The 24,484-nt window shown below is 36.3% G+C and overlaps 1 protein-coding gene across 1 annotated transcript in view; it reads right to left on the minus strand.

Moving 5' to 3' along the window:
- LOC127843996 (casein kinase II subunit alpha-like) overlaps nucleotides 1–23,726 on the minus strand; it is a 154,509-nt gene extending 130,783 nt beyond the window's left edge. The window contains exons 1-2 of the mRNA XM_052373958.1: nucleotides 23,245–23,726; nucleotides 4,777–4,888 (exon numbers count right to left, since the gene is read on the minus strand). Coding sequence (XP_052229918.1) covers nucleotides 4,777–4,888; nucleotides 23,245–23,339 — 207 coding nt within the window. The 5' untranslated portion in view covers nucleotides 23,340–23,726. The remainder of the gene's footprint in view (nucleotides 1–4,776; nucleotides 4,889–23,244) is intronic.
- Nucleotides 23,727–24,484: the final 758 nt, after the last annotated feature.

Genomic DNA, 24,484 nt, shown 5'->3' on the forward strand with positions numbered 1-24,484 from the left:
TACACTGATGTTAACATAATTGTATTATTTTGGCTATATGTGTTGTTTATCAAGTTGAAACAAGGCATGTTTGTAAAACATAATGCCCCCCATATGGGCTGTAAGTTGTAGTGGCAGCCATTGTGTGAATACATTTTTTGGCTCTGTGACCTTGACCTTTGACCAAGTGACCTGAAAATCAACAGGGGTCATCTGTGAGTCATGATTAATGTATCTATGAAGTTTCATGATCCTAGGCGTAAGCTTTCTTGAGTTATCATCCGAAAACCATTTTACTGTGTCATGTCACTGTGACCTTGACCTTTGACCTAGTGACCTGAAAGTCAATAGGGGTCATCTGCGAGTCATGATCAATGTACCTATGAAGTTTCATGATCCTAGGCGTAAGCGTTCTTGAGTTATCATCCGGAAACCATTTTTCTAAGTTGAGTCACTGTGACCTTGACCTTTGACCTAGTGACCTGAAAATCAATAGGATTCATCTGCGAGTCATGATCAATGTACCTATGAAGTTTCATGATCCTAGGCATAAATGTTCTTGAGTTATCATCCAGAAATCATTTTACTATTTCAGGTCACCGTGACATTGACCTTTGACCTAGTGACCTGAAAATCAAAAGGGGTCATCTGCCAATCATGATCAATGTAACTATGAAGTTCAATGATCCTAGGCATAAGCGTTCTTGAGTTATCATCCGGAAACCATTTTACTATATCCGGTCAACGTGACCTTGACCTTTGACCTAGTAACCTTAAAATCAAAAGGGGTCATCTGCGAGTCATGATCAATGTACCTATAAAGTTCCATGATCCTAGGCCTAAGCGTTCTTGAGTTATCATCCGGAAACCATCTGATGGACGGACATCGGACGTACCGACATGTGCAAAACATTATGCCCCCTCTTCTTCAAAGGGGGGCATAAAAATGTTATTTATATACAAATAAAGCTTATTAACATAAAAAAGTGAAACTCCAGCTGCTGTAGCAGTATTGAATTCTTATTTTAAACAATAAGTTGGCCCTTTATGAAGGTACTTATTGTTTTTTATGTAATAACCAGAGCTCCAGATAAGGGCCATACAGCCGTAAATACGCCTTTTTCCTGAAGATTTACGCATTTATTTTTATTAACTGGACGTACAATAACGACTTTAATATCCATTTTACGCATTTACGAAAAAAATCTGGGACGTACCGATACGTCTGCGTCAGCGCGGCGTGATTTGTTGGTCTCTTACGTTACGGCGCTTTTTGTTAATTTAAATTACCGAAAAGTTGTAGACTGGGTTCATATCGTATTGTCTAATCTGTCGCGTGATTTCCTGTAACTTGTAAATCCGTCAAAAACAATATGTCTGCGCGCAATGGAATGCCGGCTTAACCGAAAGCGGTTCAAAACAACACTTTGTTGTCATATAATGACTACATACAGTGTCATCTAACCATCCTGACATTAAATCGGTAAACTCAGAAAGACATTATCGCCCCGATATTAAACCATTTGATTGCATCGGTGGCTTAAAACGTTAGAAAACACGATGGAAAACAGATGAGACAGTGAAATAAGTGTTTATTTACTTAGCTTACTAGTTGGATTGTGTTTTTTTGTCAAGAAAAATGAAGAAATAGTATTAGTCAGGAGTTTTAATGTGTAGTTGTATTTGCATCATAATTCAGAATAAAAAAAACTTATACAATAACTGTTTAAGAAGCTACATATATTTATTATAATTGCTGCAAATGTTTCTGTAAAGTCAGTTATACACCCTTCAATATCCAAGAACACTGGTAGTACAGTACTACCTGTATTTTTGGATATGGTAGTACAGGTACTAATTGATTTTAAGCGTTACTCCTAGTCTTTCTGTCAGTGGCAGTACCGTTACTAATTTCACAAATCCTTATCTGGAGCTCTGAATAACATACTTTTTAAAGTGATAATATAGTCAATGACATTAATGTAGTAAGGTTTCTTTAAATGATTGTTCTTATTAATAAGGTTGGAATAACCGACAGTTTTCATGCCGCGAAAAAGTAGCGACAACTTTTTTTGGGCCAGTGAAACCACTGCTCAAGTTAGCTAGAAATAATGGGGGCAATGGTCCTATCTATCTCCTTGGGTTTGTTGGATTGTTTTCTTTCTACAAGTCTGGTTGTTGGTTACCAATATTATGCTTACAAATAACAACAAATTCATAAACATTGTATACTTTGCAGTCTTCACGCTAAATATTTAAGACCAATAGCCCTTCGGGCTAATCAGATAGAATTTTTAATAGCCCGAAGACAGTTTCAATAGCCCGAAAAGGTTAACATACATTTTATGACTTTTTTGGCTCGTAGCAACAAAAATATTCATTTCCAATCAGAAATAACTTCTAATGAGTAAAAACATTTGCCTGTCCCATTTTCAACAGACTGTTTTATTTATTTTTGATAACAACAGCAAGGGCATGCTCTCCGGACATCTCCATATCTCAGTGTTTCAGATTGGCCCCAATTTCCTCAGGACAGGTTTCCTCAAATGGCTAAATGGTCAATTTTTTTCAGGACATTTGTCCTAAATCGTGAAACAATTTTCATACAGTTTTGTTAGCGCCCTGAGCACAAACCTACAGGGAATAATCTCCATGTGCGTCCCGCGTCTATGACTCACAAATATCGAAATAGACGCATCGTTTTGAAATATGTGCGTCCACTTGGACGCATTGCTGAACTGTATCCGTTAATGCATACGCGAATCACGATAGGTACGAACCATCTTGTGTACGAGTCAAAAGTGTAGCAATGAACGCTAAGTTTAACCAAATGAGGCTTGAAGGCTCCAGCAAGTCTTTTGATTGGCTCTAGTCGAGCCGCTGATGTATAATACGAACCAATTAGAATCGACCTTTAAAATAGAATGTGTTATATTTTCTCGAGCCCCCGGATGAAAACCTGCTTTAACTTTGTGTAACTTAGTCATAAATAATACAGAAAGAATGCCTCCGAAATAAGGTGTTTAAGCTTAATAATCCAAAACAAACAAATCTAAACTTTAATAATGGTAGGTTAACGGCTCGCAATTCGACGTAAACAATAATATAATCAAGCTCGCAATTCGTATGTTAACAATAATATTATCATCGATTTGAATCAAGTTGAAATGTTATAACAGGTTACATTCATGTAACAGATAATGTTATAGCCTATGTGAAGGCAAACAAAATAGTGAAAACTCTGAATTTGTTTTTTTTGGGTTTCAACACCTTTTTGCGATTATTAAAAGTTTAATTCAAGTAAAGATATTGAGCTAGTGTGATTTAGACATATTTTCTTCACTTCTTGGTATCTTTAAAAATTTGGGACCCATTCTTTATCAAGGTGGACTCATAAATTTTGGCCTGGGTTACATTGGTCTAAAATCTGCGAGTTCAGGGACACATAGATAGTAAATTCTAGATTATTCCCTGAACCTATTGTACTTTTTTAGTCTTTCTAGTTGCAATTTCTGGTGAAAACAAAGCAAAATATTATAAATCATACCATCCGTATCACCGCATGTGTATTCATCATTCTATAGACATTTTCATAAAGAATGTCGAAAATAAATTTAAATCGACCAAAAAAAAACTGTATCGGAAAATTACAGTCCGAGAATATGAAAGTGCTTTGAATCAAGTTGAAATGTTATATCGTATGATTCAAGAAAAAATGAAAACCAGTTACCTAGCAAATACGTAATAACAAGGGACAAAATTGTCACAAAACCAGGTTTTCATTGTGAAAAAAAAATCTGATAAAGGGAGAAAACTCAAACTGAACTTTTGAAATGACCAAAAAAAATTAACCCCCTTTGTAAGTTTTTTTTTTTTTTTAAATCTATTTTTAGTCGTGGCGACCTTGACATTGGAGATATTGACGTGATTCTTTCGTGGGACACACCGTCCCATGATGGTGAACAAATGTGCCAAATGATTTTAAAATCTCACAATGAATGACATAGTTATGGCCAGGACAAGCTCATTTATGGCCATTTTTGACCTTTGAACTCAAAGTGTGACCTTGACCTTGGAGATATCGACGTAATTATTTCGCGCGACACACCGTCCAATGATGGTGAACAAATGTGCCAAATGATTTTAAAATCTGACAATGAACGACATAGTTATGGCCCGGACAAGCTTATTCCGCCAGCCCGCCAGCCAGCCCGCCAGCCAGCCAGCCCGCCCGCATTCGCCAATCTAATAACCAGTTTTTTCCTTCGGAAAACCTGGTTAAAAATATAATTTTGTTAACATATTGCTTAAATATATGCTATTGCAGTGCTTTATTTTGCTCATCGATCACTCAAGTCAGCAACTTTTTCATTTGCAACGTTTACTGACTTGTACGATTTTCGGAAAGTAGCGAAGATTTGTCGTCAGTTGTTTTTCTATCCGCTAACCAATCAAAAATCAATAATAAAATAGTCCATCTCCCGAGTTTCCGTAAGAGTGGAACTCAGACGTGTTGATTGGCTAACGACTTGTACCGACTACTTCCATTGATTCTGTCTTTAACCAAAGTGGCTGACTGGTGTTCATGTATTTTTTTCACTTTGTTTATTATTTTACGCTAAAATATTCAATCGACCGGTCGGGCTATTTAATATGCATTTATGATCGACCGACCGTCCCAAGAATCGACTCGGGCTACAAGCTTATAGGCTAATTCGAAGACTGATACTTTGTCAGCATGATTTATCGAAGATTGAATTTGTTATAAGATGTTAGAACGAATACACATCCACTTACCTTTAATATTTTGATGACACATTTTTCATTATTTGTGACATTGATGGCCTCAAAAACTTCACTGTACTTCCCTCGACCAAGCTTCCTCACAATCTGATAGTCATCCTGCTGCCTGTCATCATAAGAAACATCAGGGGAACATCAACATAACAAACATTCATATGCAAAGATGATAAAAGGTTTTTTATCCAGGGCTCAACATAACAGAAATTTGTACTTGCAAAACTTTGTGGGCGGCTGTTCAATCAACTCTCAAAAAAGTCAAAACATACTTAGAAAGCACAAGATAATGTTTACAATATGATGCTGATATTTCACCTGATGTTTAAACTGCAGTAAAATATCAGTATTCACAATGTTTTTTTCACCATTTTGCGGAAAATAGGATTGCATTGCAAAAAATCACGCTGTTTGAACCAAAATTAGGAAATCAGTGTTGTCGAGTTTTTGCTAACATAAGCGATTTATTTTGCCCGATTGGAAAAAGTACCGGTACCAGCTTAATTCGGCAAAATATCAGGGCTTACTCTGCCATTCACCAAATTGGCCAATGGCTACAAATTGACCTATTTGGCTAAAGAAAATTCTATTTGGCTACAACTTTTTCTTCATTAAAACCTAACTAGAGCTTTGTCGCGGACTATTTTGCATGCTGTCTTTACAAAACAAGAGAAGCTAATTTATGCGATTTTAAAGAATTATTATGCCATTATCATTTATAGCTATTTTTGAACTTTGAACTCAAAGTGTGACCTTGACCTTGGAGATGTCGACATAAAATTCTTTCGTGCGACACACCGTCCAATGATGGTGAACAAATGATTTCAAAATCTCACAATGAACAACATAGATATGGCCCGGAAAAGCTCATTTATGGCCATTATTGACCTTTCAGGCTTTTTCCGCCCTATGCCACGGGTCCCAAATTCGGCCCCATTCCCAATGCAAATCTGGTTGTTTTTTTCCCAATTGAAAAAAAATATTCCCAATTCCAAAAAAAAAAAAAAAAATTAAATATATAAGTTAACCTGATCCGGTGTAGAAAAATAGAAAGTGTTGCATAATTAAATTATCTGTTGCCTTGAATTTGTTTTAAAATCTGTAAAATATGTTAATGATTATTTAAGACTTTCCTTATTTTCCTCAAAATCCGGCGCTTCACACAATTTTTTTCACCTCAAAAAAGGCCAGGCCTTTTCCCCAAATTCAGATTAAAAAACCTGCACTTATCTCACATGTTCATAATACTTTGTAAAATTTTAAAAATAAGTTAAGTTATCAAAATAGTCGTTATTTACCAGTTAACGGCTTCTTTGAAATATAAGAAACACTATTTACATGCGATAATTTTTCCCAATTGAGCCAATTTTGCGAATAATTTTTTTCACAAAATGGGGTTTTACACGACGGGAAATTCCCAAAATTCCAGTGTGGCGTATTCCCAAAATGGAGCGGAAAAAGCATGCCTTTGAACTCAAAGTGTGACCTTGACCTTGGAGATATCAACGTAATTCTTTCGCACGACACACCCTCCAATGATGGTAAACAAATGTGCCAAATGATTTTAAAATCTCACACTGAACGACATAGTTATGGCCTGGACAAGCTCATTTATGGCCATTTTGACCTTTGAACTCAAAGTGTGACCTTGACCTTGGAGATATCAACATAATTTTTTTCGCTTGACACACTGTCCAATTATGGTGAACAAATGTGCCAAATGATTTTAAAATCTCAAAATAACTTACCAGACCTGTTTACCCTACCAATTGCTTCTCAGTAGTATGGAGGGCATCTGTCAGTAGTTTGGGGCTGTTGTCAGTAGTTTTAAACTTTTTAATCATTTTGAGCATTAAAACACCATGACTGGGTCACATATCAGTTTAACGGTACATAAAACATTAGATGAATTTACTTGCTAATAATAAAATCTGTTAGTTGATTTTTTTTTGCTTTGATGTTTTACAGCCTGTGCCATTTGGATTGGGAAAATTAGCGTGATAAACCATGAAATTGGAAAAAAAACAAGATAAACCATGAAATTTGTAGACATTAAGCATTATACATATGAATATAAGTAACAAAATTAAAATTGTTTTTAAGTGCATGTTTGACAGCATTTTATATTATAAAGTGCTGCTTCAATGTCGTCTTAAAATGAAGACAATATTTAGATAATATCCATCCACATGCATATTAAACTTGCAATAATCTATAGATTCTTAAATACACCATTTGATCATAAGCTCTTTAAGAGTAGCTATTAATTTAATTCAGTATTTTTTTAAATTAAATATCATAAGGGGAAAACATAAACGAATATTGACAAACATCCTTTAGTGTTCTTGTTGTGTTAATGATGTATTAAATGGAGTTAGAATAATATATTTTATTTGTTTACCTTTCAATATCTTGCACTTGACAACCTCAGTTCAATGCTATTTCATTAAACTGTACAGCGTAACAAACATAATAAAGCAGAATATGCATATGAATCTGATTATACACAGATCAACTAACATATAAATCAAATCATGTTTGTCTCTTTCCATTTTCGAACGATACTCATCTTATTACAATAAATGCTCTAAGTTTGTGAGTAGACTAAACTTCAATTTTTCAACACTCGTTTCCGTGACGCACATTCACTGTGCAGATTTCTGATAAATATTTGTGTTTTTTTAAATCTCAAACGTAGTATGTTGCGTTAATTGACACACGCATTACATTATTCCCTTATGATCATATGCTATTATTCGTTTTTAATTTGAATGGTATTTATTATTTTCGCCGTTAATCGCAATTTCTCGTCTGCTTGTCGCCATCTTGGACGTGTTTAAAAACGGGCGTGCTCAATCCCGATACATCGACTATCGTCGGTATTCTCCGCAATAGAAAGAGAGATGTGTATACTGGATAGCAACGTAAAATCGTATATATTCGGCTAAATTTGCGAACCAATACACATGTCAGTTCGGTGACGACTCGACAAGCTCAATCAGCACTCGTTCCCCGGGAGGCTTGAATTTCAACGTTTTTTACTACGCAAGCGCCAAATGATTATGATTGATAAATTACCCGTCAAGACCGAAAATAAGCGAAAGTACGATTAAAATCTGAAATTTGACCATTTTGATCGATGGATCCGAAGTTTTTCAGTACAAATCCGTAGTGCGTAGTTTAGCCAAATAATCCGTAGTAACTTCGGCGAATCCGTAGAAGTAAACAGGTCTGAATTACAAAGTTATTGACCGGACAAGCTCATTTATGGCCATTTTTGACCTTTGAACTCAAAGTGTGACCTTGACTTTTGAGATATCGACGTAATTCTTTCGCGCGACACCGTCCAATGATGGTGAACAATGTGCCAAATGATTTTAAAATCTCACAATAAATGACAAAGTTATGGCCCGGACAAGCTCATTTATGGCCATTTTTGACCTTTGAACTCAAAGTGTGACCTTGACCTTTGAGATATTGACGTAATTCTTTGGCGCGACACACCGTCCAATTATGGTGAACAAATTACCATTGGTAATGGGGGTATAAATATAGCCAAAAACAGACAAATTTTGCAATAGCCAGATGAATTTGGCTAAAGAAATTTTTGAGCCAGGGGAAGCCCTGAATATGCGCCAAAAAACCTGAAATAAGGAAAATTTGTGTCGTAAATATTTATTTTCAATATTGGGATTTTGGTGTATTTGATTTTATGCTGGCAAATACTTTAAAATTGATAAGGCCTAAACAAAAATGTTGTGGTTTGGGTAACATTGAAAAAATTTCTAGGTAGGGTAGGTCGATTTTTTATTTTTTTTATTGTTTTTTTTTTTTTCTCCAGACAAGGTGCCTGTTTTAAAAGTCATTCTTTGCTGATGGTTTTCACATAAAACCTCCATGTACACCATAGAAAAATGTTCCCATTATTGTGTAGTGATCTTTGTATTTTTATCATTTTAGCAACTCTTTTTTCAAGCCAGGTGAGATTCAACCTATGATAAAAACCAACAGAACAACCACCATCATTCCGGTTAACGCCCCAAAACTGATTTTAATACTGGTGTATTAACGTAATGAATGCAACTTAATTAAAAAATATATCAATGTTATTCAAAGGGCCATAACTCTCTAAATAAATCATCTAACCAGAGGCCACAAATAACATGCGCATCTCCTCAAGGTAGTTAAGCTTCCCATAAAGCTTCATTGAATTCCAGTCAGTAGTTGGGGAGAAATAGCCCGGACAAGAATTGCACTAAATGTTCATTTCAAAGGGCCATAAGTCTGTGAAAAATCATCGGACCATAACTGGCTGATAATATGCACATCTCCTTTTGGTAGTGAAGCTTCCCATAAAGTTTCATGGAATTCCGGTCATTAGTTGCTGAGAAATAACCCGGACAAGAATTGCACTATATGTACAGTTAATGGAAAATTTCAAAGGGTCATAACTCTGTGAAACAAGAGCACCGCCTTGCGGGTGCAGACCGCTCATCTATTATTCTTTTTAAAGGTGAAGGGACCTATCTCAATTTCAATCACAAAGTAGGGAGGGGTGGAGTGGAGGGGGTGTATAGTGTGGGAGTGTCGTCATTCATTACTTTATCCTCCAAAAATGAATGAAAAAAAAAATGCAAAAAAAAAATTTTTTTTTTTTTTGGGGGGGGGGGGGGGGGGGATTCTTGGGTGGGATGGTTGGACGGTATTTCAAAAATAAAATAATACAAAAAAAAATATATATATATATATATATAATAGTATATTGTGGTTTGTCAGGTAAGATTTGTTTTGTCAAAGTATCAATCAAATCTAATCATAAATAAAGAAGTTATGGCAATTTTAGCAAAATTTAATAATTTGACCTTGAGAGTCAAGGTCATTCAAAGGTCAAGGTAAAATTCAACTTGCCAGGTACAGAACCCTCATGATAGCATAAAAGTATTTGAAGTTTGAAATCAATAGCCTTGATACTTTAGAAGTAAAGTGGATCTAAGCACAAAATTTAACCATATATTCAATGTTACTAAGTCAAAAAAGGGCCATAATACCGTAAAAATGACCATCAGAGTTATGCAACTTGTCCCCTTATGATAGTTTGCGAGTGTTTCAAGTATGAAAGCAATATCTTTGATACTTTAGGGGTAAAGTGGACCAAAACACAAAACTTTACCAAATTTTCAATTTTCTAAGTATAAAAAGGGCACATTATTCTGTCAAAATGCAAGTCAGAGTTACATAACTTTGCCTGCACAGTCCCCTTATGGTAGTTAGTAAGTGTTGCAAGTATGAAAGCAATAGCTTTGATACTTAAGGAATAAAATGGACCTAAACACAAAACTTAACCCAAATTTTCAATTTTCTAAGTATAAAAAGGGCACATAATTCTGTCAAAATGCACGCCAGAGTTATCTAACTTTGACTGCCCAGTCCCCTCATGATAGTAAGAAAGTGTACCAAGTTTGAATGCAATAGCATTGATACTTTATGAGAAAAGTGGACCTAAACGCAAAACTTAACCGGACGCCGACGCCAAGGTGATGACAATAGCTCATAATTTTTTTTTTTAAAATAGATGAGCTAAAAATCATCTGACTAGAACCCGCTGATAATATGCACATGTCCTCTTGGTAGTGAAGATTCCCATAAAGTTTCATTGAATTCCAGTCATTAGTTGCCGAGAAATAGACTGGACAAGAATTGCACTATATGTACATTTAATGGAAAATTTTAAAGGGCCTTAACTCTGTGAAAAATCATCCGACCAAAACCGGCTGATAATATGCACATCTCCTCTAGGTAGTAAAGCTTTCCATAAAGTTTCATTGAATTCTGGTCATTAATTGCTGAGAAATAGCCCGGACAAAAATTGTGCACGGACAGACGGACACACGTACGGACAGACGAAGCGGCGACTATATGCTCCCCCAAAAAATTTTGGGGGAGCATAAAAAAGGTAACCCTCAGCAGGACTTGAACCACTGACCCCTATAGTCCTGGAGTCAAAAGTCTACCACTTAGACCACTCGGCCATCCTTCCTGATACAAAGCCAGGTGTAATTTATACTTAATAAAAGCAATCCTCGTAGTTTCACAAAATATAACGTCAAAAACCGAACTCTCCAAATTATTAATTTGTTTCGCGTTGCAACGCTTTATAATTTTCAGGTTTTTAAATCATCAAAAGATGCATATAATGATTATTGTACAGCATGATTAATGTTCAGTATTACTGTTTCCTCACAAATATCATAACATAAACGAAAATTTGCGAATCTGAAACAACTTTTTTCAATTTTGTCAATTTACCCAAACGTGAAAAGGCCCCTTTAAATAAACAATTAAATCTAATTAAAGAATGTTTGATTTCAAACTATTTTAGTAAATGCAGTAAGCTAATTTCAACTCATTTAAGAATTCCTTAAAACAGGGTTGTCATTACGATTGTAAACAAAGGATTATTTTGGAATAGTAACCAATTCGGCCGGGGGTCAAGGTCCAGGGCAAGGCCCTGGTAGGGGGGTCAGGGGGCGAAGCAAACGAATACTTGACATTTTAGGGACAAAATACTGCTATTCTCAGAGCATAAAAAGATAAAATGAGGTCTACAAAGAAAAGACAATTTTAAGATTTTCACATTTTTAGTATACTGTACAATTTAAAAACATGTTATATTGATTAGATCATTGCATGTTCCAATTCTATCCATTACCCGATAATCCAGTATTATTACGATTTCTTTTTTTCAAAACTAAATTATGGCCAATATTGACGATGAATGTCGTCCGCCATTGAATGCAAGTGCATATACAAATTGAATTGTGGGATTGGGGAATTCCAATTGAACATGCGTGAATCACTTGACGCGATTTGAGAGCATTGAGAACCGTTTATATTTAGTAATTACGACAAATCAACGACTCAATCTAAACTGTTACATGTACCTCCTTTCAGAAAAGTTTGAGAAAGTGAAAGTGAATTTCTGAGAATAAAAACGCGTCTTTCTTTAAATTTTACGGAGTACTTTTCATTCCGGATCGTGATATAACTTGTCAGGTCATTCATGCATGTAGACCTATATGTATGCATAGTTTGGCAATCTCAAAACACGTTATTTACCTACTTATTGCATTATGCGTTATGACCATTTGTATATCAAAATGCATTATTTAATTGATGTATTTTCAAATGCGTATACTTAAATGTGTTATCCAAAATCGTTATCAGATTTCATTATTCACGGAAAATTTAGACAATTCTAGCAACAGAGACACATTTCTCATGTTTTTCATGTACAGATAAAATCATGCCATAATTAGACTTCATGTATAACGTCACGTCATTCTTCCTCGGGGAAAGCGTGGACTTTTAGATGCTGAATAACAACTTTGTAGGGCAGAGGTCGCTAATATCTTTTATTTTGGTAGAAAATCGAAGAGCATTTTTTAATATGTGGAAACCTTTTCTCTCACTAAAAAAACTAGTTAATTACGCTCTACAGTGCTACATTCGTTGAGCTGTGGTCAGTAATAATCTGCGAAATGTACAGCTATTTGATACAGTTTCACATGGGGTCGGCGTGTATTCGGCTGCTGCCTGAGCGCTGATTGGTTGACCTGCTTACCAAGAAGAATTTGATTGACAGCTGGAAAAATCAATATTGGCCACTCGCTGAAAAATTCATTGAAAACAGTAGTTCTTAGGCAGAGTTAATGGACTGACTGAATGACTGGGCGTCGCTCTACTATACTACGCTTATTCCTCATCAATTATTGTCGGTTTGAGTGATCAAAACTTCCGATCGCAATTATAAAGATTCGGGAAAAACAACCGATTTTCTGGCGATTTTAACAGATGAATTCGATCAGCAATCGGTTAAAAATGACAACCCTGTTAAAACATTTACAGTTGACATGTGTGTAATTGACTCAGTCATAAATTGTTAAAATGCTTTATGTTATACTGCAGCAAATTGCAAAATTTTCATATGCAGTGTTCTGCCGAGGCCGCGATTCCGCAATTTTGTCGCGCAAAAAATGCATTTGTCGGGTAAAAATAATAACTGGTGAGAATTTTGTCGCGGCCGATTTGACTTGAGTGCGAACCGGAAACCGATTCTTACACATTAAAAATTTCTTAGAATAGCGGATTTCCTGCTCTGGCAGGTGCTCGTTGCTCAGCGACCGCTTTGTTAGTCCAGTGTTGATTGGATGATACGATTTTCACTCATTTGGTGGCGAATGAAAACGCTTGTTTCATAACGGCATACCTATGGTTTCCAGATTCCGGATGTAATCAATATGCAGTGTTCTGCGGAGAAAGAATTAAGAAGGGGACATTTGTGCCCTTAGGTAAAAAAAATAGGGGACATTCTTAAAATCTTAATTATACATATGAAGAGTTCCAAAAATGTTGTCACCAAAGAACACAAAGCCTCGAACAATTTTAAGTTTTTTTAGTAAATTGTTGAGTAGTTCGAAAGAAACTACTACAGATAAGGAGCAAGTAAGCCCCCCCTAGCAAGGAATAGACTCTCGTCTTTGAAAATGGATGATATTTTGAGCATAAAGATTGAGGGGGGACCATTGAAAGAGTTTGACTTTGTTGCAGTGCTCCAGGAACGGAGGGTGAAGAAAAGAAAGATTTTTGCAAAGGAAGCGGGTGTGTGTCATTTATAACAGTTATGATATTTAATAGTTACCATAGTTGATAGTTAACAGTAAAAAAAACAAGAGCACCGCCTTGCGGGTGCAGACCGCTCATCTATTTTCTTTTTAAAGGTGAAGGGACTCTCATTTTCAATCACAAAGGAGGGAGGAGTGGAGTGAAGAGGGGTGTATAGTGTGGGGTTGTGGACATTTATTACATTATCTTCCAAAAAAGCGAACAAAAAAAAAAAAAAAAAAAAAAAAAAAATCGGGGGGGGGGGGGGGGGGGGGGGGGGGGGGGGGGTTTGGGTGCGATGGTTGGACGGTATTTCAAACATAACCGTTTAAAAAAAAATGGGGGGGGGGTATAGTGTGAGGGTGTGTGGTGATAATTTGTGAGATGATCTTAAAAAAAAAAAAAAAAAAAAAAAAAAAAAAAAAAAATTGGGGGGGGGGGGGGTGGGGGAGTGGGGTGGGGGTATAGTGTGAGGGTTGTGGTGGTCATTTGTGAGATGATCTTAAAAAAAATATATAATAAAAAAATTAGGGGGGGGGGGAGGGGGGAGGGGGGGGGAGGGCACGGGGATGGTTTGGGTGAAGTCTATTGTGGTATGTCAGGTAAGAGTAGTTTCATCAAAGTATCAATCAAATCTAATCATAAATAAAGAAGTTATGGCAATTTTAGCAAAATTTAATAATTTGACCTTGAGAGTCAAGGTCATTCAAAGGTCAAAGTAAAATTCAAGTTGCCAGGTACAGTAACCTCATGATAGCATGTAAGTATTTGAAGTTTGAAAGCAATAGCCTTGATACTTCGAGTGGATCGAAACACAAAATTTAACCATATATTAAAAGTTACTAAGTCAAAAAAGGGCCATAATTCCGTAACAATGACAACCAGAGTTATGCAACTTGTCCTTTTACTGTACCCTTATGATAGTTTGTGAGTGTTCCAAGTATGAAAGCAATATCTATGATACTTTAGGGGTAAAGTGGACCAAAACATAAATCTTAACCAAATTTTCAATTTTCTAAGTATAAAGGGCCCATAATTCCGTCCAAATGCCAGTCAGAGTTACATAACTTTGCCTGCACCGTCCCCTTATGATAGTTCATAAATCTTGCAAGTATGAAAGCAATAGCTTTGATACTGTAGGAATAAAGTGGACCTAAACACAAAACTTAATCAAATTTTCAATTTTCTAAGTATAAAAAGGGCACATAATTCTGTCAAAATGCCAGTCAGAGTTACATTACTTTGCCTGCACAGTCCCCTTATGATAGTTAGTAAGTGTTGCAAGTATGAAAGGAATAGCTTTGATGCTTAAGGAATAAAATGGACCCTAAACACAAAACTTAACCAAAATTGTCAATTTTCTAAGTATAAAAAGGGCACATAATTCTGTCAAAATGCATGCCAGAGTTATCTAACTTTGCCTGCCCAGTCCCCTCATGATAGTAAGTAAGTGTACCAAGTTTGAATGCAATAGCATTGATACTTACTGAGAAAAGTGGAACTAAACGCAAAACTTAACCAAAATTTTCAATTTTTTAAGTATAAAAAGGGCACATAATTCTGTCAAAATGCACGCCAGAGTTATCTAACTTTGCCTGCCCAGTCCCCTCATGATAGTAAGTAAGTGTACCAAGTTTGAATGCAATAGCATTGATACTTTCTGAGAAAAGTGGACCTAAACGCAAAACTTAACCGGACGCCGACGCCAACGCCAACGCCAACGCCAACGCCGACGCCGACGCCGACGCCGACGCCGACGCCAAGGTGATGACAATAGCTCATAATTTTTTTTCAAAAAATAGATGAGCTAAAAATAATTCAATTACAAACAGTAACTAAAACAAACTTTCAGTGATTAATGAATAAAAGGTATACTAGTTGTTTAAAACACTTATGCCTTTGGCGTCTCACTGATTTTAAGAATGTCCCCTATTTTTTTTACCTAAGGGCACAAATGTCCCCTTCTTAATTCTTTCTCTGCAGAACACTGCATATGGATTACACTACGCGACCCGTGATTTTTGCAGCGATTCTCGCATCACCGCAATTGATGCAACGTGACAAATCGCGTTGTTTCCGAGCGACATGAAAACTTGGGTGATGTCTCAGCGACTCCACGGTGACCATCGCGCGTTGTATCTCGCTGTTACGCAATCAGCGCAAATCACCGCAAACCGCCGTTGTTCACCTTTTTAAGCGATTTACGTTAAGAGTTACCCTACATTACATCAAACATAGATATGTATACACTTACATTATACATTGCAATAATAACTTATTGCATTAGCAGAATGTTTATTAAAACTTACATCAATTATATTCCAGGCCCGAATACACTACTACTGTTCAAATTCCATATTGTTGCCATATACAGGTACATGTAGCGTAGCACTGTGTAAATTGAAAGTTGCATAGTGGTTCGTCATTGGTCGGTTATAAATACATTGTTTCTCTATACATGGTATTAGATTTAGACGAAACTAATAATTTGGTAATTTACGATAAATATGATATAAGTTTTCCATTTAAACTTTGATCTTACCGTGTGTGTTTATTGACATTATTAATTATGTTAATATTTATTTTTGCATTTCATTAAGAATTTTAACGTGTAGCCCTTTTGTTAACAGTATTTAGCAAAATATTCGCGCCTTAAGACACGGACAATTGTTTAAGTAACACTTTCATTTAAAGGTTAAATGTAATCGGTAGATTACGTCAAATTATTTGGACTAAATTATGCTATACTTATTTATTTTCTGTTTCAGGCTCCAATGCCAATAACTCGTGTTACTCGCGTTACTTTCCGAGCGTTGTACATACATTCACAATGCTTGATAAGCCGGAAATCGGAAATATATTACTGTTCTATTTTTAAGTACATGTTATTATGACATCGTGTTATATAAATATGTTGTTATTACATCATTGCCTATATATTAAAGCCATTAAACATTGTGTTTGTTTTGCTGAAAAAAAAACAAGTATAATAACGTGGCACTTAGCGTTCGCAGAGTTCAATAAATTTGATGATGATGTATAATGTACATGCATTTATCTGGGTTTTCACGCCCAAAACAAAAAAAACCCTCAACATTTGATTATTTATTGTGTATTGTCCAGCGAGTGATAGTGTTTGTTCTAGTGTCTAATTGGCACTCTTTGTACGTGTTCAAACTGTGAAAAGATGTGACAATCACAGAAACAACAGGATGGCGCTGCCAATTAAGTGCCATAATGGATCAAAGGGCATTGACAAAAAAAAACAGTTTGTATATATTTTTCGGCGTTTACTCAGATGGTCTCTCACAACAACAAAACTATACAAGTCAAGGTATTATGTTTTACTTCTATCAGTACGGATACGGATACGGCGTGTTTGATTTAAAATGACTAAAAGAAAAATATCAAATTGTTGGCGATATAACTGTTTTAAAAAATACCAAAGAAACATTTAACCGAAATCAACAGAATTCAATGTTCTCTGCGCTACGCATCGGAAGTGTGTTTCGGATTTAAAATTATTATTCTCATTTGGGAATTTAACGGAATATTTATACTTATGGTATATGTATTTTGAATTGTATATTAATTTGTTACAACGCTTTACGTGTCGAAAACATGTTTTGATAATATTATGCATTAATAGCACAATTTCCAGGAGGAAAACGTTTTTTTACATGAAGGCGTAGGACGCTATAAAACGTTTTTGTAAGTTCGTATTGCATTCAATTTAAATTTAAATTCGCTCGTCCAATGAAAGCTGTGTCCAACATTATGCGCTGTACTCTTTAGACTTCTGAAAAATGGCATAGTCATATGGTTGTGTTAATGATATTTTCAAACATATTTACCGACATAAATGTTTAAGATTATTTTTTTATGTTGGATTATCGGTTTATTGTGATCATTAGAAGCGTTATGTACATGTATACAGTTATCGATACGATTCGGTTTCTATGCATGAATTGGCGAGTCATTGTTGTCACCGATATCCACTGCGATCACAGCGAATTGCGGCAAATCGCAGCGAATCACCACAACATTGAGGGGATTCAGCGCGAAGATTATCTTCCTCTCGCGCGACGTCGGAGTGACGAATCACGTGAAATCGCGGTGATTTTCCACTCAAAAAGCAAAATGCCCCCCTTGACTCCGCGAATTATGCAACAATCACGGGTCGCGTAGGGTACATCCGGAATCTGGAAACCATTTTATTGTGGAGGAGTATACCGTAGGAACCAATTAGTATGTTAAGTATAACGAAGCCAACCAACTATCACAAAACCCCAGAATTTCGTGACTGATAATGACATGATTTTAGTCAAGCATGAGTGACATATCAACCACTATTCTCATCTGATGTGCCTCAGGGCTATGTTTCACGAAAATCATAAAGTCAAATCGCATAGTAAATAAATGAAAAGACTGATTTTGTCTTGGAGTTGTTGAAATTACATTGCTTTTAAAGTAAATTTCTGAATGACATAATGTGCAGTACATTGTATAAATACCAAGGCAAGTGCTCTAATACAGCAATGTATAAAAACAAATATATGTCTCTGTCTAATTCTAGACTTGCAACAAGCAGTCCCATATGCTAGTCTTATTTATAAGACGCGCAAAGAATTTAGAGATACTTTTTATGTGGGCTAAATTCTTTGGAACGTCTTATCGAGAAAGTCAATTATTAAATCATAATGGTTTAGTTCATTTTTATCTCAAATATCTTCGAATTGACGTTAGAAAGGCATAAATTCTTCAGTTAAACTTCTGCTTAAATCGAAAAACAATCACTGACCTGTCGCCATGTCATGAAACTGATTTAAATATGAACCAATCAGAAGAAGGCATTACGGTGAAAAGTCAGTGATTTTTTTTGCTTTTATTTGTTACAGCCTGTGCCATTTGAATTGGGAAAATTAGCGTGATAAACCATGAAATTGGAAAAAATAGCGCACTGAACCATGAAATTGTGAACAATTAAGCATAACAAATATGATTATAAGTAACAGAATTGAAATTGTTTTTAAGTGCATGTTCTGGGTATTTTCTAGCCATTTTGGGAAAAGGAGTCTGGTCAAATTGGGATTTTTTTAATCGATATAATTTGGGAATTATTTATCGACAAACAGGACTAAATTAAAGTTATATATTTTGTAGGATGTTTAAAAAATAAAGTTGAGATCTAGAGTTAAGAAATCATATGTCATAAAAAAAAAATTAAATTGGGCTTTTTTGGAAAATTTTGGTCAGCTGTTTGGGAAATTACGTTGATTTTTGCGATTCGGAAGCAGCCATAAATTGGCGGTAATTTTAAGCAAAAAAATCACTGAGCATGTACGTGTAATTTTATTTAACATGAGCTTTAAACAACTTTATTTACTTAAGTAGATCTAGTATGCTCATCTTTGTCGATTTAATAAACATATGTTCAAAACAGATGCTGTGCAGTTTCTATTCACTCTTCTAAGTTTCAGCAACTTTTTATGCATGTCTTTTTCGCACATATGTCTGTGTTGTTTATGTACTTGCATTCTACGTTACATAGGACGGTATTCTGTACAATCTGTATCACTATTTTTTATTTATGTACCGTATAAAAATAAAAGATGTTATTTATTTCAGAACTTTTTTATTGTCACTTTAGAAAAAAACAATGCTTAACTAGAAATGGCGCGGCAGAGGCCGACGCGTATCCCCACGCCGCATGTTTGACCCAAGGGCGCCCCAGGGTTGATCATGGGGCCATGCATAGTTGAGATTGACTGTATTGTCATAAGAGAAGTTCAGTATCAATTAGAAGTGAATGGGTGTAAAAATAAAGAAGTTATAGTAAAAGGCAATTTTGGGAGGGTGTGGCCTATGTGGGCGGGGTGCCCCAGGGTTGGTAATGGGGCCATGCATAGTTGAGATTGACCGTATTGTCATAAGAGAGGTTCAGTATCAATTTGAAGTGAATCAGTGTATTAATGAAGAAATTATAGTAAAAGGCAATTTTGGGCGGGTGTGGTCTATGTGGGCGTGGCGCCCCAGGGTTGGCAACGGGGCCATGCATAGTTGAGTTTGACCGTTTTGTCATAAGAGAGGTTCAGTATCAATTTGAAGTGAATCAGTGTAGAAATGAAGAAGTTAATGTAAAATAACCTAAATTTTTTTTATAGTAAATGGATTTTTTTGGTGGGTGTGGCCTATGTGGGCGGGCGCCCCAGGGTTGGGATTGGGGCCATGCATAGTTGAGATTGACCCTAATGTCATAACAAAAGTTCAGTATCAATTTGAAGTGAATCCGTGTAGAAATGAAAAAATTATAGTAAATGGAAATTTTTGGTGGGTGTGGCCTATGTGGGCGGGGCGCCCCAGGGTTGGGAATGGGGCCATGCATGGTTGAGATTGACCGTATTGTCATAGGTGAGGTCCAGTATCAATTTGAAGTGAATCGGTTGTAGAAATAAAGAAGTAAATGTAAAATAACCTAAAAAAATGAGTGATAATTTCTGACGCGGCCCCCACCCCAACCCCTATAACTTTTGACCCAGGGGTCAGATCAAAATTCCAAATAGTGCACCGTCGCACATATGCTCATAGCTACCATGTGTGTAAATTTCAAGGTTCTAGTGCTTTTAGTGTAGGAGGAGATAGTGGCCAGGACGGACGGACAGACGGACGGACGGACAGACGGACGGACGGACGGCGGAGATCACCACAATATCCCCACCTTTTTTTCAAAAAGCGTGGGGATAATTAATCCAGAAAAGTATAATAACATCGGTTTACTGTATAACACTCTGCACCACAACAGACGAACGCAAACTGTATTTTACGCCGTTTATTCTTCGACATGCTTTACATCGAGGCTGTGTTATTGATTTATATCTACATAGCTAGTGAATAAAGATATTTAAAATTTGAACAGTGGTGCTCAGGCGTGCAAAATTTAAAGTGTCATTACATAATTTTTATGGAACAATATTGAGAAATGAATTATCTACAAAGGTATGCAATTATTATTGCAATCCGTTGATATTAAGTGTTTGATATCGGGGCTTGAATGTTGCGCACAAAATCCTTGCGCAACAAAATAGACAAAGAAGGAAAACCTTCGGGTGGCAGACATCCCCCCCCCCCAAGACGTTTCCTCCCTAGACATTTCACCCCCATTTTTGGGGTGAAATCTCTACATAATGTGAAAATGTATATTAGAAGTAGCTATTTGTAATAATGCCTGGATATGTGAACAAAATAACTTTATCAATTAGTATTACAATTGAGTGCATTTTATGTGTCTTAATAATTAATGATTTAAAAAAAATTGATGTAAGTTGGGTTCCACCATTGTTTTGGTCCTTCCCCGGTTGTACGCTCCAAATATTACATAACAAGACTATTGCCAAGCAATATATGTCCCCTACCATTGTCAGATTTTTTTTATTATATGTATTTGTTGCCATAGCGACCAGAATTTCTGACGTAGGAAGAAAATGAAATGACGTGCATAATGTCCATATTGCCATCTATCCATGTTTCAAATTTCATGAAAAAATATAAAGAACTTTTAAAGTTATCGCAGGATCCAGAAAAGTTTGCAGGATCCACCATTTTCAGCAGTATTTCTAGTCTATTTGTTGCCATAGCAACCAGAATTCTTGATGTAGGAACAAAATGAAATGACGTGCATAATATCCATATTGCCATCTGTCCAGGTTTCAAGTTTGATGAAAAAAAAATGAAGAACTTTTAAAGTTATCGCAGCCAAATACTTTAAATATTCCTTTTTTCCTTACACTGTAGTGCTTTGGAACAGCCTACCTGCCTCAATTGTACAGCAGTCAGACCTAGAGGGGTTTAACAGACATTCCCAAAAGTATTTTTAGTCCACAGGACATCCGGTCCGGTAGTCTTAGATAACTTGCAGGACCGGACTGGGATTCATAATACCGAAACATCAATGTACAAACATATATATTGTATTTATATATTTGCGAAGTTAAGTGTATTGTCGTTCAGCAACAAATCAGATGCTCCATTAATACTAAGTGTCGGTTGTTTTCCTAAGTCGATAAGTTGTATGGTTACAGGGGTTTTTTTTAGACAAAGGGGAAGACGCTGGACGCTGGGTGAAAGGGGAAAATAGAGGGCGAAAAAGACATATTTGGGGAAAAAATAACAACTGTTTTAATGCTTTTTTTCATAATTCAGTACGTTTGACAATATTAAATTGAAAAAGAATTGAGATATTATAATCATGAGACACATCTTTCTATAAACAAAAACAAAAATTTTTTAAGGGGGAATTTTTTGGTCCGGAAAGGGGAAAAAACCAGCCTAGTTTGGTGGGGGAAGACGCCGATATTCGGCGTCTGTTATATAAGGTAAAAAACCCCTGGGTTACATATTTGTTTTCTTAATTCCAGGAGTGTCAGTTGACCCAAATGTGAAATCCTGAAAATTAAACTAGGGGTCTGGGACCGCAGGACCCCAACGGGGATTAAGGGCCGAGTCCCTATGAGGGACACCCCCGTGACCTAGCTTATTGTACTTTTTTGTAGTATTTCTAGTTGCAATTTCTGGTGACTACAATGCGAAATATTATAAACCATACACTCCGTATCACCGCATGTGTATAGTCATTCTATAAAAAAGTTATAAAGAACGTCGAAAATAAATTAAAATTAACGAGTCATACTGTATCCGAATACCACAGTCCGAAATCATGTACATGTTTTGCACATAAATTAAAATGAGCTTTATAAATATCGTTTGAATGTAGAAAATGTAAACGAGTAACCAGTAACCTAGCAATTATGTAATCAATATATAATTCGGTTAACATTTAGCTTTACAATATGTTACTGCAGTGCTTAACATTGCTATAAATCGATCACTTAAAATTTCAAGATGGCGGACATTAGCAGCATTTCGCAGTCGTAAGATTTTTCGGAAAGTAGCGAAGAGGTTTCGTCAGTTACCGTTCATTCTTCGCCAGCTGCTAACCAATTAGAAATCGATCAATAAAAGACCGGACGAAATTGTTACCAAGCGCAAATTTCCGGAATGCCCAGGAATATTCGTTCTCAAATGATCGCACACTGGAACGAATTCTATAAAATAAATCAACTTTTTTTCTTGAATTATTTCCCGGACATTCGGACCGGCAAACATGGCATTTTCAATCGGACCTGTCTTTAAAACGACAGTCAGGTCCGACGGTCCGACACTTTTGGGAATGTCTGGTTTAAGTGTTGCCTTAGCCCTACTCTACTCCCCAGTCGTCCCTGAATGCACAAAACAGTGTTTTTAACAACTTTTAACCTATAAATACGTTTCATCTTGTTAAACACTATCACACTTTTTCTTCATCTCACTTTCATGCTTTGAAGTCTCCCTTTTAATGCTTTTAAACCACTTTTATCTTGCACTGACATGCGCACCTGATACTAATACCCGCAAGGGGAGTCCAGCAGTATTTAAAGATAGAGATAGGATCCAGAAAAGTGTGACAGAATCACAGAGCGCAAACCATTAGTTCGCTCCGGTGAAACCCGTAGGGGACAAAAAGTAGCTTAATATTTGTGAGCATCAACAAGTTGGACTATCCTAAATGCTTGGTTAAAACTTTTGCTGCAATTTCTAAAATTTGGCTGGTGTTACCCAGGACTCCTTTTGTCAAGTGTGCAGATTTTCTAGAGGAGCCAGGCATTTGGAGAGAAGGAACAAAATGTTCAATGGTTGCGTTTTTTTTTGAAAATTTAATGAATGGGCTCTTTTATGTGCAATGACCACTGTAGCCTGTGAAAAATGTCTTACCCCCATTCCACAACGTGAGACTCATAGTCCCAATATTCACGAGGACGGTGATTGTTTACATCAGCATACACTCGTGCTCGGCTTGCCGTCGGCATGGTGGGGCTGTTAGAATTGCAGCGTTGTAACTGCTGCAGGTGATTGCTACGTCGATACAATTTCCTTGTCAAATGTTGACACACTTTTAATGGCACGGGGTATTTCAATATTTTCAGAATCTTCTTTTAATTATGTACGACTATGAACACCTATACTAAAGACCCGAAAAATCTGGTTTAAGCACGACAAAGCGTGCCTCGAATCTCACCATGTACTACGTAATACGCATATAATACAGGAAAGATGGTTAATGTAAAGTGCGGAAAGTATGATTCTCGATACCAAATTTTCGATATTTCTCACTTCATATAGAAACCATATTTTCATGCCGTTTTCTACGTGCTGGTAGACATAATCAAAATGGCCGACATCTAACCGGGTTCAAAACGAGGATGAATCAGTAGAGTAACCGCCCTTTGATATCAAGTACGGCGCGAAACCTTAAAATGGATATAGGCCTACACTTGGGGACTTTTTAACGCATCACTTTTCAAACTTGAATATCTCAGTAATGAGTAAAGATTTTGATTTAAAATTTTACATACGATCATTTGATTACATTCTATGCAAGCTCACGATGAAATCATTCATCCGTGACGATTGGACGATTTAGCACGTGGGCACGGACTCTAGATGAGACGGATATGAAAGGGGACCGTATCGGCAAATAGCTTGTCGATACTTTGGCACATGACCGGTAGCTATCGATTAGAGTACATCGAAGCGCCGAGGTTATACATTTTGATGTTCGTACTCACGTCTTTTTTTAAATTATACTTTCATTTCTCGGCCGATTTTGACAATATATATACATACATAGTTACATAGTAGATTCTGGTAGAAGGGATTTACTCCTGTGACACCAGCTCTTCGTTTTCGTCAATATAATGGATGTTCAGCCCCGTAACAACTGTTGGCTTGTAATTATACTTGATCTCTTCATCATTCCAGAATCGGTCGAGTCTACCAAAGACCTATAGATAACATCTATCTATAGGTCTTTGAGTCTACTTTCAAAAGCTCTTACTGATTGCGCATTAACTACACTAGGTGGTAAACTATTTCAAATGTCATCTGTTCTGAAACTAAATGCGTGCTTTTTGATATTTAATCGCGCCCTTTTCATAAATTACATTTGTTCATG

The sequence above is a fragment of the Dreissena polymorpha genome, chromosome 9 (assembly GCF_020536995.1).
Source record: "Dreissena polymorpha isolate Duluth1 chromosome 9, UMN_Dpol_1.0, whole genome shotgun sequence".
Classification (NCBI taxonomy): domain Eukaryota; kingdom Metazoa; phylum Mollusca; class Bivalvia; order Myida; family Dreissenidae; genus Dreissena; species Dreissena polymorpha.